General features: G+C 59.9%; 2 protein-coding genes across 10 annotated transcripts; both read left to right on the forward strand.

Moving 5' to 3' along the window:
- Nucleotides 1–21: 21 nt before the first annotated feature.
- PPP1R27 (protein phosphatase 1 regulatory subunit 27) lies at nucleotides 22–4,214 on the forward strand. Its single transcript, XM_008520404.2, has 3 exons — nucleotides 22–3,307; nucleotides 3,398–3,548; nucleotides 3,872–4,214. The coding sequence occupies exons 1-3, from the start codon at nucleotides 3,118–3,120 to the stop codon at nucleotides 3,993–3,995; spliced, it is 465 nt and encodes a 154-aa protein (XP_008518626.1). The 5' UTR covers nucleotides 22–3,117; the 3' UTR covers nucleotides 3,996–4,214.
- Nucleotides 4,215–4,436: 222 nt separating this feature from the next.
- MCRIP1 (MAPK regulated corepressor interacting protein 1) lies at nucleotides 4,437–13,643 on the forward strand. Of its 9 annotated transcripts, none has more exons than XM_008520401.2 (6): nucleotides 4,994–5,256; nucleotides 5,852–5,898; nucleotides 11,408–11,463; nucleotides 11,558–11,676; nucleotides 12,392–12,493; nucleotides 12,688–13,643. In XM_008520401.2, exons 1-6 carry the CDS (start codon nucleotides 5,250–5,252, stop codon nucleotides 12,750–12,752), a joined length of 396 nt encoding a protein of 131 aa, XP_008518623.1. In that variant the 5' UTR covers nucleotides 4,994–5,249; the 3' UTR covers nucleotides 12,753–13,643. The 9 variants fall into 9 exon arrangements, with proteins under 9 accessions (XP_070415770.1, XP_070415773.1, XP_070415771.1 ...); XM_008520400.2 differs by lacking the exon at nucleotides 4,994–5,256 and adding an exon at nucleotides 5,325–5,654; XM_070559669.1 differs by lacking the exons at nucleotides 4,994–5,256; nucleotides 5,852–5,898 and adding an exon at nucleotides 4,437–4,520.
- The last annotated feature ends 1,864 nt before the right edge of the window (nucleotides 13,644–15,507 follow it).

Below are 15,507 nucleotides of genomic sequence, written 5' to 3' on the forward strand. Positions count from 1 at the left end.
GCCGAGGCAGCTGATTAGCGCATTCCTGGCCCGAGTTTGCTGGAAGGCTGCGGGTGGAGTCCAAAACCTGGCAGAGCTGGTGGATTAACGAGGCGACTTTGCAGGCTCTGGGGTAGGCGGTTAAGGCTTAACAGCCTGGAAGGTCCCAATCTCTCTCTCTTCCTCCCTCCCTCCCTCTCTTTTTCTTTCTCCTGTCTCTCTCTAGGTGGTAGGAAGCTACTGGCCTGGAACCTAAAAAAGCAGCTGCTGGGCCCGTGCACCAGACTCTAGAGGTCCTCTGGCCTCAGAGCCTGCCCCCAGAGCTGCACCGACTCTCCTCACAGACCCTCCGGCAGCTTGTGTTTCCTGCTGGACACAGGGCATTGGTAGTTGCATTCCTTGGACTTTTCCAAGTAAGCTTTTCGCATTAAATATTTTTGTTTGCTTTGGTCCTCTCGAAAGCAGAAACTTGAAATCCCGCAAACCAGGTCACTTCACAGGTTCACACGGGCAGACATGGGTCAGGGACAAAGCTGCGTAAATACAAATTTGGTTCTGACGTGGTTGCTTGAAATGTAGGCTCTGCAAATGGTGGCAGGTTAGACTGCTTACTTCTGGTTTCTGATGAAAGGTTTCCAAGGTGAGACACCTCAGGTCATGTCCATGGTTTGGAGGGCACCGTTCCTGTGTCCTGGATAGAATACCTTTCAGGAGTCTCTTGTGACTGGGTGGTCACTTCTCTGATCCAAACAGAACCCCCAAAGCCAAATTCCCTGAGCTCTTCAGCTCACCTTTAGTAGGATGGACCAGAGGGTCCCTCTTGGGGTCACCAACAGGCTCACCCCACTGGTCTTGCCCTGAACTGTCTCTAGCCCGAGGCCTGGTCACTCCCAGGAAGGGCCTGGCTGTTGGTGGCAGCTACATGCAGGGTTCTTTCACCTGATCCTCTGAGTGGGGAGAGAGGACAGAACTTTCCACAACATCAGAAGAGGCAATCTTCACATCAAAGGAAAGTTCTGTCTCCGTCTACAGTGCAGAACTTTCAGTCTCTGGGCTTGGTGTAAACAAGCTGGAAGAAACCGTACCTGACTCCTCCCAAGTGACCAGGAGTTATGACTGCCCAGTACTGTCTTCTGAACCCCGAAATGCAGGAACAGTGGGAACCGCCCCTCCTCAGGGCCCCTGCCAGGGTGGAACTTCAGTGTGAAGCTGGTGGCTTGAGGCCTGTGGGGCCGGCCCTGGCTGGTGGGCGGGGGCTGCTGAGGCAGGCTGAGAAAACCCCGGCAGGGCGAGGAGTCTGTCTTAGGCAGTGCTCATTTCTCTGAAGCATTTGGCCCAAGGCTTTGCACCTACAGAGTGTTGAATACATTTGTTGATTTGATTTTGTTGGATCAAGACCAGTCTGGTGATGCAAGGGCTGCTGGTGACCGAGCAGCCTGCCCCACCCCTGGAAAAAATGCTGGCCAGTCTTGGTTCTGTCCTCTTTCAGGCCTTCAGGGACAACCCAGGGAGGTCTCGCTAGTGTTACAGGTTGAACTGCATTTCCCCAATATGTGTATACTGAAGGGCTGACCCCAGGATCTCAGAATATGGCCTTATTTGGAAACAGAGCTGTTGCAGATGTAATTAGTCAAGATGAGGTCACACTGGAATAGGGTGGGCCCTAATCCAATGGCTGGTGTCCTTATAAAAAGGGGAAATTTGGACACAGACATGTACACACGGAGAACGTCTTATGAACATGCAGGCAGAAATCAAACTGATGTGTTTACAAGAACACCACAGACTGCTACCAGAAGCCAGGAGATACGACTGGAACAGATTCTCCTTCAGAAGGAACTCACTCCACTGATACCATGATCTTGGAGTTCTGGCTTCCAGAACCAGGAGAGAATAAATTTCCTTTGTTTAAGGCCCACAGTCTGGTACTTTGTTACAGTAGCCCTAGCAACCCAATACAGCCATCTTCAGGTACTGGGGACATGCCCCTGACCCCATAGGCATGCTCCTGGCCCAGCCTGGGCCCATGGATGTGTCCGTGCGCACACCTTGTCCAATGCTCTTCTCCCATTGAACTTGGAGCCCCACCTCAGACCTGAGCTGCTGCAATGAAGGCAGCTGGACCTGGCCCAGCCTTCTGGAAGGTCTTCTTACAATTCTACTGGTTGCATTCCTACAGGTAAGTCTGCACTGGACCGGGTGCAGAGGGCGCACACCACCCAGGACATGATGTCCCATCTTTGGGGAGCAGACTAGATGCCATCTTAAGTGTGAGCATGTGTCCTTAGCAGTAAGCGACAGGAGCCTGGAACCTGGAGAAGTGGGAGGGGCAGGGGTGGAGAGGAACAGAGCATCGTAGGGAGGGGCAGCAGAGGCTTCCTGATGGGCAGAGCGGGACGGGCTGAGCGGGAACTGAGGCATTCAGACTCTATCCTGAAAGATTTCTGAGCAGGAGGGCAGTGCCATCAAGGCCTATGTTTGGGGAAAATTGTCCTGAGAGTGATGCGAGCCATGACGGAAGGTGACAAGTGACAGGGATGGCAATGGGGAGGGCCGGGCCTTCTCCACAGCATGGTCAGACCGTGCTTCCTCAGATGTGGGCAGCCCCTCGCTTCCGGGAGGGCGAGACAGCCATCCTCCTCACACATCACACCCTTCTCCCCAAGTTCCTGGGACTGTGTGGGGGAGGCGCATGGGCCCTCTTCATGACCTTGGTACCTGCTGCCTTCCTCATGGGCCCTGTCCTTCTAGTACCTTCTCCTGCCCTCTGTAAGGCACCTTCTACGTCCAGCTGCGGGGTAGGGAATGGTAGCCAGGAAGGATCTGACCCCTCTGGCCGGGCACGGCGACAGGTGGGCTGAAAGATGAGCCACTAAACATGATCCTGAGCGCCGGGCGGGGAGCGGCTCGGTTTCAGGCCCTCATGGCGCGAGCATGACTGCGCAGCTTTATATAGCTCCGTGGACCTATATAAATGGGAAGTGCCCTTGCCACAGAGGGAGCACAGGGGCACCGCTGGGGCTGCACTGGAGGTCGTTGTCAGCTAGAAGAGCCGGCAGGTTAGTCTGGTCCAGGCCAGGCACATCCTGCCCCAAGCAGTAGGATCCCACAGGCGTGGCCCAGGCCACAGCCCCCAGGATGCCCAGCAGAACTGTCCGCTATGCCCGCTACAGCCCAAGGCAGCGGCGCCGGCGGCTGCTGGCTGATCGAAGTGTACGCTTCCCTAATGATGTCCTGTTCCTGGACCACATCCGCCAGGGCGACCTGGAGCAGGTGGGGCGCTTCCTCCGGGCTCGGAAAGTTGCCCTGGACACCATCCACCCCTCAGGTGAGTACCTGTGGGGCCGGCCGAGGGTCTGTGGGGCAGCAGGGAGAGGCCTGAGCCTTGACCCTGCCTGCCCTGCTCTGCCCTGGCCAGGCATGGCTGCCCTGCACGAAGCGGTGCTCTCTGGAAACCTGGAGTGCGTGAAGCTGCTGGTCAAATACGGGGCCGACATTCACCAGCGGGACGAGACAGGCTGGACGCCCCTGCACATTGCCTGCAGTGACGGGTACCCAGACATAGCCAGGTGAAGAGAGTGAGGCCAGGGTCTTTATCCCAACTCCTCGGACCTCAAGTGACCTCCAGGATGTGATCCCCCAAAAAGTGGCCCTGGTGGTATAGCGAAGAACCCTAAGGGCTTCTGGAATCTCCTTTCTGCCCTGCTGCCCTCCCCAGAGCAAATGGGAAAAGCCAGCCATAGTTTCTGAAGGGTCAGGTTTCCTCCTCCTCACCCTACCTGGAAAAATAAAAAACAGGTGGACCTGTTACCCCGTCTGCTACCCTGGGGTCGGGATGAGCACCCTCCAAGCCACCTCCCCCCTATAACCAGGGCTGCCCTTTGCACCCCAGGTACCTCATCTCCCTGGGGGCTGACAGAGACGCAGCCAACAACGATGGCGACCTGCCCTCGGACCTCATCGACCCAGACTTCAAGGACCTGGTGGAGCTCTTCAAAGAGACTAAGATGGACTGAGCCCAGCCCTGCCCTCCCAGGGCTCTCGCCCTCCCTGGAGAAGTCGGGCGCCCACCTCCCCCAGGTGCCAGGACATGCCACACCGGCGGGGCCGGGAGCCGGCCAGGACCCCGTACCTGGGCATAACCCCCGCCCCCACACCCCTGGCCTGGCTTTTTCTCCAGGTGAATTTTTTATGGTGACACTTTTTACTTTTTCAATAAATGTGATTTCCAAGCCCGTGGCGGTGGCCTGATTACTGGGGAATGGCTCGTCCTCCTCTCCGGCCGCTTCCGGGGGTCGGCGCGTCCCGCTGTCCTCGCCGGGCTGGGGGTCCCCGGTGCAGCGCCGGACCAGTGCGCCGGAGCCCCGCAGCTGCCGACCCTCCTGTCCGCCGCCCAGCCGGCCCCGCCCCCGGGACCCCGCCCCGCCCCCTGCGCGCGCCGGCAGTCACGTGCCCCGCCCCGCGCCGGCGCGTGCGCGCGGCGGCGTCACTTCCGGCCGGGCCCCAGCTGGCGGAGGCGGCGGCGGAGGCAGAGCGGCGAGGTGAGGCGGCGGCGGGGGCGGAGCGGGCGCGCCGGGACCAGTCCCGGCGCGGCGGCGGGCGAGGGCAGGGCCCGGGCGGGGGCGCTGTGAGGAGGGGCGGGGGACGCGGCGGCGATCCCAGCCGGGGCCCGCGGCTCGGGAGGTGCGCTCGGCCGGACGGCGGGGCCCGCCTTCTTCGGCCTGGAAGCCGCCGCCCGGCGACAGATGCCCCGCTGTCCCCGCTCTCCCGGGGGAGCGCGCTCACGGTGCTTCCTGACGCAGGGCCCTCCGTCCTCCCGCCGCTCCCGCGTCCCTAGCCTCCCCTGCCGGGCGGAGCGGCGCCGGGTACCGGGCGGGAGGAGCGAGGCCTGCCCCGCCCCAGGGAGCTCCCGGGGCCGCAGCGCCCGACCCCCGCGGGGGCCGCCGCAGGAGCGCAGGGCTGCGGGGCGGGCAGCCGTACGTGGCACGCTTCCCGTTATAGTGCGACCCAGATTGTGAAGACTCCGAGGAATAGGAGGTGCAAGAGTCGTGTCCCCCGACCTGCCCCACGGAGGCCTCTCAGAGGTGGTGGTCTTCTAGCCGGACCCCCGAGGATGAGGAGGATAGTTTGGGGCAGCGGGCACGGCTTGAGCAAGATGTCTGTGGGAAGCAGTGTGCCGACTTCTGGGCGGATGATGTCGACAGCTTTTAAAGAGGGGTAAAGGCGGGGGGAGAGGGGGCAGGAGCTGAGTCCTGGAGGAGGAGTGCTTGATGTGGGGTGAGTGAAGGATGGCAAGATTTCCAGATGAGGCGGGAGGGGGTGCACACACTCAGGTCTGCTGCTCCGGAAGGGGGCCCGCGGCCCTCACCCGGGAAGGAGGGCGGCAGTGGTGCGGTGCTTGGAGGCTTTGCCTGGGGGTCTTCAGCGGACCGCCAGCCCCTGTTTGGCATCTAGTACAGCACTATGCTGCTGGCAGCTGTTTAGGTCGAGATCACGTTTTAGAAATCTCATTGGCTGCAAGTACTGGGCTGTTGAGAGCCCCAAAGACTCAGAATATGCCAGGGAAGTGGAGTCTAAGAAACTCCACTCCATTCCAAAGGAACACGGAATGACCACCAATCGCATCATTGATTCCAACTCTGGAATATTCCATTGTCACTTTTCCAGACAACAAGGTAGCATCTCCCTTCCTGTCTTTAGGCGTATGGCAGCCTGTGGGAAAAGGGTTTGAGACTGGAGGCTGGAGGCTGGGCTTCAGGTCCTCTCAGGCCCTGCGTCCCCCCGAGGAGGTCTCTGAAGCCCTTGTTTCCCGTGGAGGAGCAAGGTATTACATAGATCCATCCAGAAAGACTCCCTTCCTGTCTCTGAACAGAACCGCATGGATATCAGGGGATCCAGGAACTTTCCAGGGGGATGCAGGTGAGGGCAGAGGCGGGCTCTGGGGTGCTCAGGACTGCTGAGCTGTCTAGGCTCGGCCCTCGCTGCTGTGGCCCTGGAGGCCCAGAGGTTGGGAGCCCCATGGGGTCCAGACCCTACTCTGCTGGGTAGCAGGCTGCTTCACCCACTGAGCCTCTGAGAAGGGGATCGTCGGGCTGCCCTCTGGCTAAGTGTGGGACGGGAGCTGAGCCCTGCAGTTAGCTTTCGGCAGGTGTTTGCTGGGCCGGTGGTGCTGCTGTGATTTCACAGTACCTGTACTTTCTGGGTCTACATGGCATTTTGAGTGGGCTGGCTGTCCATTCGGTTTGTCCAGAACTGTCCAGGCTCATACTTTGCAATTAGCAGCATCCCTTCATTCTCAGAAGTGCCTAGTTAGATGATACGTTCCTTCTCTCGTCACCCTGTCCATCATAACACATCAGATAAGGAGTCACAGAGATCTCGTTTAAGGTGATGGCTTCACGTGGTTGTGCTTGGGTCCCTGTCAAGCAGGAGGGCCTAGCGAGCATTCTTGGGGGCCGCTCTGGCTCAGATGAGGACACTGAGGCCCAGAGAGGGCAGAGACTTGCCTGGAGGTGGCAGAGCAGGGATAGACCCTGCCATGTGCCTAGCATGCAACCTGCTGGGTGCTGTAGGCTAGGCAGCCCTGGACAACAGTCGAGGCCTTTGGAGTGCACCGAGGGATGGTATATGGTTCTTTGTGGTGATGGCAGCAGCAGGCAGAGGTGGCTCTGTGGCAAAGACTGTGTTTGGGGATAGGCCTGGGGCCCAGCAGCCGGTGATGCCTGATGAAATGGATTGGGTCCAGACTGGGCTTCATGGCAGTAGAGGGCCCGGTTGGTGTCCAGTTGGGGAGTGATTTGGGGAAGGGTGTTGGGAAGATCATGCTGGTGTCAGCGTGTAGCAAGGATTGGGGAGGATGGTGCAGGAGGCTGTCCTGCCATGGGGGTTGGGGGGTGGGCATTGGTGAGGGGTGACTGGGAACAGGAAGAAGAACTGAAGAGCACATTGATGGGGGCTCTGGGTGGGAGGTCCCTGTGCTTGCCAACAGTGGGACCTGGGGGCCATGGGGAGACTGTCATTGTGCCATCAGATCTGAGACACTAGTGATTGAGAGCTGCGCCTCGTCATGGTCCACTAAGAATGGAAAAACGCTGTCAAACTTTGACATGCTAGCAATTGCCAAATGCAACCCAATTTCAAAGCTATTAAAATATGGAAAAGGTGGGGCCGGCTCTGGGGCCCAGTGGTTAAGTTCTCGCGCTCCGCTGTGGCAGCCCAGGGTTCAGATCCTGGGCGCGGACATGGCACCGCTCGTCAGGCCGCATTGAGGTGGCGTCCTACATCCCACAACTAGAAGGGCCTGCACCTAAGATATACGGCTGTGTACGGGCGGGTTTGGGGAGATAAAGGAGAAAAAAAAAAAAAGATTGGCAACAGTTGTTAGCCCAGGTGCCAATCTTTAAAATATGGAAGAGGTGTCTTAAGAGTTGATGGGATGCAGTATATATGATGAGATTTTGAGCTCGAGTTGAAGAAATAATTGTGCTCGATAATCATTGTGAGCAAAAGAGGACAGGAAAACAAGGGGAGGGAGGTGGTTTGGGACATCGGGCATGAGGTGCTTGTCACACACTGCCCCACCTGCCCGCCAGGTGGCCTCTCTCACCCAGGGTGTGCGACCTGCCCTCTCTCTGGGACGCTGCCCTCCTCCCCACCTTTACCTGCACTGCTGAGCAGTAGGTCTCTGTCCTGCCAGAGTCAAGGCTCCGACCTGATTGAGGCCCTCCATGGTTTGCTGGATCTTCCTACATGTCCCTGGCACTTTTCCAGGCCTGTGCCATTCTCCCCAGTCCACTCGTCACCTGGCCTCTCCACCCTGGCCTCTTTAGTGGCCCTGCTCAGTACTTTCCTCTGGCAGCAAACATGCTCAGGTTCCATCTGCTTAGCGACACGTGGCTGTCAGTCCTGGCCTCGTGCCTCCCTTCGCAGCTAAGCATCCTAGATGTCATGGGTGGCCTGGTCTTGGCTGACCGGCCCACTTCCTTCCCTCGCTCTGCTGAGACTATTCCTGCTGAGGCCGGTGGAGATTTTCTCATGCTGGTCCATTGGTCACATCTTGGTCCAGCTGCCCCTGGATGTCTCCTCCCCCGTCTCCTCTTCCCTCGCCCCCTCCTGTCCGTACCTCTGTGGCTCGGTCTTCTTCCGTGGCTGCTCCCAGCAGGTACGTGTCCCCAAGCTCTGTCCTCATTCCCTTGGGGTCCTTTTGCTCAGCGTCAGTGGTATGATTTGCACCCTGTTGCCGTGCTTCATGCTCTCAGCGGTGTCGTCTTCCGTGACAGAAATACTCCCGGTGTATACTGCCCCCTTTGGTGGCTCTTCCCTTTGGGTGTCTATGAGTGGTGCTTCTCTGGCTGCTCATGTGCACTTCTGGGTGGCCATGTGGCCTTTTCCCTCAGGTATGCACCTAGGGCTGGAATGGCTGTCATGGGGCATGCATATTTATTAGACTTTTTAATGGAAATTTCTTTTGGGGTCCGAATTGGGGGTCCAGCTCCTTGGAAGAGCCCAGGAGGAGATAAGGGTGAGTGAGCTCACTGTCCCTTCTGTCTCCAGGGGAGCAGCAGTCCCCTGGCCTCTCCGGAAGCTACTGGTACATCCAGGAGAAGCCTCAGTGCTCCTAAGACTGCCAGGTGGCAGGGTCTCAGCAGGGCTGGGGGCAGGGCCAGCCCAAGGCACTGGTGGGAAAGACCGTGGAGGGAGGCTGAGTTGGAAGGAAGAGAAGCAGGACTTGGAGGTTTCTCATCTGGAAAGACCTGCTGGTGGGACACAGGCCATTGAAGTCGGGCCTGTTGGGGTGTGACCTTCCCCATCGAGAGGAAGCAGATGGTGGCTTATTTTTAAGATGTCATTTTATTTGTCCATTGCATCCTGAGGATGTGAGGGCCTGGGGTGGTGCTGTCCAGGACGCCAGAAACCTCTTTACTGAAGTGGGATGTCCGTGCAGCAGACGCCCGGTGCCAAGGACACAGTCCCAGCCCCAGGAACGGGGGTGCCTCCACCAGCTCCTGGTCTGCTCAGGACGCCCAGCCAGTGGGGGCGGTGTGGGGCAGGTCCCCAGCATGGAGACTGAGTGCTCTGGGGGGGGTCCAGGACTCAGGTCGTGGGCACGGCTCCCTGCAGGTCAGCTGCTCTGGGGCCAGCTCAGGCCGGGCCTCAGGACTGCAGAGACAAAGGGGAGCAGGTGAGGCACCCAGAGAACCCCAGAGTGGCTTGTGTGTGTGTGCAGCCAGGGCAGCGGGAGCCAGGAGGGGGCAAAGCACCTGAGTTAGGCCTGAGAAGGAGAGCAGGGGACCCCAGGCTGAAGGCACAGCACCCATAAAGGCTTGGCGGCCCCCAGAGGCTGTGACCAGAGAAGGCTAGGCAGAGGCTTCACTGGGAGGAGAGGCCCTGGGGGTGTTGGGAAGGCAGGTGCCCTGAAGAGGTGGTTGGCCGGCCTGAAGAGAACAGACTGAAGGAGAGTCGAGGGCCCTTGGGCTAGAGGAGGTGAGGGCCCGGCCGAGGCAGGCAGGGGCTGGCTCGTCCTCCTGCACTCCCTCCTGTTGTTTAATTGGAACTTCCCTGCCTCATTCCACTGCCAACAGCCCCTTGGGACGAGTGTCCCCAGGGCGCCCTCAGACCACAGAAGTCTTTCTCTCTCTGCTCTGGTGTTTGTGGTGCCCCGGGAGGAGCTCCATGGACAGTGAGGTCCCTGAGTCCAAGAAAAGAGAAGCCACTTGATGAGGGCTGGGCTTCTGTCCCACGAGGGTCCCATTGCCCTCCAGGAAGCTGGTGTCATGCTTTGTGGTGGTTCTTGCCTTTGCCCATGGGCTTGTAGTTACCTGTGCAGGTGTTTAAATGCCAAATCGTTTATATGATGGCAAGTGAGCCAGAGAGGAGGTACCCACAGTGTCCCATCCTCCTGGCCCTCTAGGAGGGACTGCAGCTGCATGCTCTGTGCGGTCGGGTCCCTGGGTTCCAGGGGTAGGGGGGAGGCTCTTGTGTTCAAAGCCACCTCCCAGGGCTCCCCCTGCCCTCAGCACCTGAGGTTGCCCTGCTCTGGGGCAAGGCCAGGCATGGGACTGGCCCTGTGCAGCCAGCTTCCTCACTCTGTGGTGTGTGTCCTCAGCCAGAGAGGGGATACTGTCCAGCTGGCCCCTTTGAGAGTGAACCTAAAAATAGACCCCCAGCTAGGGCTGTAAAATCCCCTGGGCCAAGAGAGAGACTGTAAACAGACAGCACCCCAGGGTCTTGGTCACTGGGTCAGAGCTGGCAGTTTCCTCTCGGCTCACACCCCTCCCCCAGCCCTCCCATCCTGTTGGATTCTGTGTCCAGGGCACCCACTTGCTCACACCCTGGCCTTGGGGACCAGGGCACCTTGGGCACGCTCATGGCATCCACTGGGCCTCAGGCTCTGCTGGACTCCTCACCATTGGGAAGCGTGTCCCCATTTTACAGATGGGAAACTGAGGCTCAGCAGAAACAACACGCCAGGCCCTGCAGGCAGTGAGGGCAGAGTCAGGGCTCAATGGGATGACTGCAGCCGTTTCTCACAGACCCACACTCTGCCGTGAGAGGCGTCCCATGACGCGGGAATGTCAGCAGAGCTGCTGCTGCCATCCCGACATGCCTGCCTGTGGGAAAGGGGCTCCCCAGGCAGCGGAGCTCCAGGTGCCAGCCTGCCCGGAGCTCAGGCTGCTCTGAGTCATGCGTGTTACTGGCCCCCCGGCCCCCACATGGCTGGTTCTGCCCACATCCTTAGCCCGGATTGTGGCTGGACCCCCTTTGGGGGGACCCCCTGGTAGGCAGTGAGGCCACAGCAGTTTGTCTCAGCTTAAAGGAAGAGGTGGGGGCCGGCCCCGTGGCCGAGTGGTTAGGTTCACATGCTTCACTTCAGCGGCCCAGGGTTGTGCCAGTTTGGCTCCTGGGCACGGACATGGCATCACTCGTGAGGCCACACTGAGGTGGCATCCCATGTGCCACAACTAGAAGGACCCACAACTAAAAATACACAACTATGTACCGGGGTGCTTTGGGGAGAAAAAGGAAAAATAAAATCTTTTTTTTTTTTTTAAGTTTTTGAGACTCAGTTGGCTCATTCTTTCTTTCTTTATTTTAAAGATTTTATTTATTTCCCTTTTCTCCCAAAGCCCGCCAGTACATAGTTGTATGTTCTTTGTTGTGGGTCCTTCTAGTTGTGGCATGTGGGACGCTGCCTCAGCGTGGTTTGATGAGCAGTGCCATGTCCGCGCCCAGGATTCGAACTGACGAAACACTGAGCTGCCTGCAGCAGAGCGCGTGGACTTAACCACTTGGCCATGGGGCCAGCCCCAAAATCTTTTTTTTTAAAAAAAGGAGGCGGCAGATGAGCCCCGTGCCTGTTCCCTCTCGGAAGCCTCTCTGGAGAGGGTGACGCTCCGACCATTCCTTTGTTCTGGGGCTTCCCTTTCAGAGGCCGAGGGGATCCGGCAGTGGAGTGCAAGGACCAGACACCCCCGCAATGACCAGGTGGGTCTTAGGCAGCAGAGTGACCTCTAGTTGGGGCCAGTTGGGGGGCCCACTCTGCCCCCTAGCCCCTGCTAATGTGGCGGGTTCCCCCCAGTTCCCCTGTCTCCAGAGTCGTCTACAACGGCAAGAGGAACAGTAGCCCCCGCTCTCCCCCCAACAGCAGCGAGATCTTCACCCCAGCCCACGAGGAGAATGTGCGCTTCATTTACGAAGGTACGTGGGGCACCCCCAGCCAGGGCTGGGGCTCCAGGGAACTCCCCAGAGTCCCTCTCCTGCCCCTCCAGGCTGCCGGCTCCACCTTCACTCTCCCCCAGCCTTCAGGGGCCAGGCAGGTGGGGTCACGGGGCCTGTCTGGTGAGGAGACCTGGTCCTGGTAATGTGAGCAGTCAGCGCTGTGGTGTTCCCAGCTGGCAGCACCCCACAGGCAACATTTCGAGCCATTCGAGTTTGCTTGAGGAGAAGGGGCCTGCCCTGGAAGACAGACAGACAAGCAGTATACCTTGGAGGGAACCCAGGGCTGTCCCAGAAGTGGTGTGTCTGGGATGTGTGAGCATGTGTGCATGCATGTGTCCTCGACGTGTGTGTCGGGGGGGCGGCCCTCAGAAGAGCCAGCTCTGTACCTCAGTGGGTCACCCGTGCCTCTGTGACCACAATCCCTGTCATAGAACAGACAAGGGGGAGGTCTGCTAGAGTAGTCGGGCGGGGGAGCCAGGAGGGGAGTGGTCCAGGCAGGGCTGCCCAAGGGAGTGGGGTTGTGCTGGGGGCCAGTTCAGGTCAAGCGTGAGAGATTGGCCGGCTGAGGGAAGGGCTGCAAGTAGGCTCCGAGAGGAGAGAAGGACTCAGGGCTGGCTCGGACACTGGCTGGGACTCTGCTCGATGCCGACTGCCCAGCCCGGCTGGGCCTCTGACGCGCCCCCGCCTCCCACAGCCTGGCAGGGCGTGGAGCGAGACCTGCGGAGCCAGATGTCAGGCAGTGAGCGGGGCCTGGTGGAGGAGTACGTGGAGAAGGTCCCCAACCCCAGCCTGAAGAGTGAGTTGGGGGCTGATCTGGGAGGAAGGAGCCCGGCCAGGGGCTGGGGTGGCAGGGAGGCCTGCCTGTTGCCTGCTTCTGAGACAGCCAGGCAGGTGGGCTGGGTCCCAGGGCTTCCAGAGGGGGTGCAGGATGAGGGGCCCTGACCCTGCGTCTTCACTTGTGCCTACCACTGACTGCTCTGATCCTGACAGCCTTCAAGCCCATCGACCTGAGTGACCTGAAGCGCCGGAACACGCAGGACACCAAGAAGTCCTAAAGCGTGCCGTGCCCCTCCCCTGGCCTCTGGGAGATTGGGGTGCAGCTTGATGTTGGTCTCCTCCTCTCCTGTGGGCCCAGCTCCTGGGAGGGGGAGGGGGCGGTGCTCCCGGTGGGCCACAAACCCCAGGACCAGGATGGGCATGATTGATGGCCGAGGCCTGCCCCTTCTCCTCGAGCCCCCTCCTTTCCTCTCGAGGGATCTCAAGCTGCCCCCTATCATTGGGAGGGTCTGGGCCCTGCCAGGCCTTGCCTGCCCCCAGGCCTAGCTGCATCTTTGGAGCTGCCTGGCCCTGCCTGCCCCCCAGGGCCTTAACCCTGACTCTCCTCCCTTTCCCATCACCTTCCACTGCCTCCGTCCCCCTACTCCTGGCCACTTCCAGGGTCAGGACGGAGACAAGGGGGCCTCCCTTGTCTCCTGGGCTGGTGGGACTGGGCCGAGTTTGTCGTGAGATGGCCAGGAGGCAGGACAAAGGTGGCCCCACCTGTAGCCAGTGTGGGTCCCCCACCGACTCCTGCTGCTTCTGTGGCTTGGACATGTTGGGGAGCATCTAACCCCATACCCCCCACTGTCCAGCCTGGCCCTTTTCTTCCCTGCATCAACTTCAGGATGCCACCAGCTCTCAGGGCCTGGGACACTGCTGGGCGCCCCCTCAAAGGGGTCCTGGACAACCAGGCACGGCCCCCTGGTGTCTGCAGCCCTGTGGCTACAGTAGCCCCTTAGGCAGGGACATGGAGCTAACCCTGAGCTGGTGAGACTGCCCGGTGGGCCCTGGCTCTGTGCAGTGTGCTGGGAGGGTCACCAGGGCCCCTTTTTCTTCCTGTGCCCTTCAAAAGCCAAGTGTCTGCGATGGAGTCTGAGAACCAGTGAATAAAGGCAGGTGGCACTGGATCAGCCTCTTGGTGGTCTGTCATGCCCTTGTCCTGGCAGCCCACACAGGGCTGGAAACCCGAGATCACGGTCAACGCCCCTGAGCCCAGAAATTTCATCTGATTCCTGGGTTCCATCCACTAGGGGGGCTCAGGCCTCCTGGGCGGTCGTGGGAGGTGGAGGTGGGGCCTCCTGGAGGAGAGAGGCTGGGGTGTGGATCTTTTGGGCTCCCCAGGGAGGCCATTCCCTTGGATGTGAGGGCCCTGGAGGCAGTGGCATCCCTCTGCAGCCCTGGACCCACCCTCTGGATCCTTGGGGAATGGTGGCTCCGCTGTTGAGGTGGAGGAGTGGCTGCTGGGTCCCAAGAGACCCGACTGCACTTGACCTTCAAACCTGGAAAGCCCAGGCGGGCCAGACCCAGACAAGCCAAAGCGGAATTTATTTCGGGAACGCCCTTTCCTGGAAGAGTATTCTGAGGCTCTCGAGTGGCCCCACAGGCGGTTCCGGGAGGCGTCGTCTCCTGGGGCGGCGGGGGAGGCTCCCTGGGACGGGTGCAGGAAGGACGGTTCATGTAATAAACAGCCGCCGCGGCTCGCCGCCAGTGGGCGCTGGCTAGTGCCAGCCCCTGAGCCGAGTCCCTGTAAACCACGTGGCCTCATTTGCTTGCTCCCAGGGGACCCATGGGGCATTCGGCCCAGTGTTTGAGTGCCTGCTGGGCTGGGTCACCTGCGCTGCCCCCCACTGTCGGAGGCTGGGGAGGCGGTGTGGGCCAGGGGTAGGCAGTGCTGGGCTGGGGTGCAGGGAGCTGTAGCCAGAGGCTGAGTGGGCACACTGGCACACACGTCACACCCTCCACCCACTATGTCTTGGACCACCAAGGACAAGGCAGACATGGTGGAAACAAGGCCCTGTCCCCCTGTGGGGATTCTGTGAAGCAAGGCCCCCTGCCGGAGAGGTGGGGAGGTGGGCGTGAACCCAGGGCAACCCACTGCTGCACTGGTGACTTTGAGCAAGTTACTGAGTCTCCGGGCCTGCTGCCTCAGGTGGAAATTGGTACCTGCCTCCTGGGCGGCTGCCCAGTGCTGGTGCCTGCTGCCATCATTAGTTACCTCGTGCACGGCCTGGAGTGGACACTTGACCTGGGCACAGCAAGCACAACCCACAAGACCTCACGGGGAGTTGGACGTCTGCTTCTGGTGGCTGCAGTCTTGGCCTTGCTGCAAGCCCTGGGGCACCTCACACTCACACTGCTGCCCCGCCTCAGTTTCCCCATCTGTAAAGTGAGGGTGTGTGCTGCGGTGGTCCAAAGTCCTCTTCTTGAAGGAGTGCTGAGGCCCCCAGGCAGCACACTGGGGAATGTCTAAGGAATATCTTGCTGCATTCCTTAAAAATCGACTTGATTTTGACTCCAAGCCCCCCCTGGGCCATTCCCCCCTTCTGTGGGGCTGGAAGGTAGGAGTGGGGACCCTGACCTCAGCTTCATTTTGGCCACACTGGGCCCCAGAATCTGGGCCTCCCCTCCTCACAGCCACACTCCCTGGTCTCACCACTAGTGGTGGGACCCTTGGCCTGATACCTAGTCCCCCGACCTGTGCATAGGTGGGTCCATGAGACACTCCTCAAGGCCCCTTCATTCCTGCTGTCCCTGCCAATTTAACTTTTCTGTGAGGTGGAGGCCCTTGGCCTGGGGTCTTTCCAGGAACACCTTGGAGGTGGGAATGTGGTTAACAGGCCACATGCCAGGAGGGAAGACTGATGGGGCTCTGGGGGCAGGGGAGGAGGAGGGAGGAGAGAGTAAGGGGGAGAGTTGGGTCAAATCTGTGGACGTGCCCCAGCTGGGCCCGGAGCCCCAACTTCACAGCAGACCCGCACTCTCGTGCCGCTC

Source organism: Equus przewalskii, chromosome 10 (assembly GCF_037783145.1).
Source record: "Equus przewalskii isolate Varuska chromosome 10, EquPr2, whole genome shotgun sequence".
Lineage (NCBI taxonomy): Eukaryota > Metazoa > Chordata > Mammalia > Perissodactyla > Equidae > Equus > Equus przewalskii.

Coding starts and splice junctions, on each gene's coding strand:
- PPP1R27 (XM_008520404.2), top strand. CDS start 3,118: ATGCCCAGCAGAACTGTCCGCTATGCCCGCTACAGCCCAAGGCAGCGG. Junction 3,308..3,397: donor GGACACCATCCACCCCTCAG/GTGAGTACCTGT, acceptor TGCCCTGGCCAG/GCATGGCTGCCCTGCACGAA. Junction 3,549..3,871: donor GGGTACCCAGACATAGCCAG/GTGAAGAGAGTG, acceptor TTTGCACCCCAG/GTACCTCATCTCCCTGGGGG.
- MCRIP1 (XM_008520400.2), top strand. CDS start 5,588: ATGACCACCAATCGCATCATTGATTCCAACTCTGGAATATTCCATTGT. Junction 11,464..11,557: donor GACACCCCCGCAATGACCAG/GTGGGTCTTAGG, acceptor GGTTCCCCCCAG/TTCCCCTGTCTCCAGAGTCG. Junction 12,494..12,687: donor CCCCAACCCCAGCCTGAAGA/GTGAGTTGGGGG, acceptor TGATCCTGACAG/CCTTCAAGCCCATCGACCTG.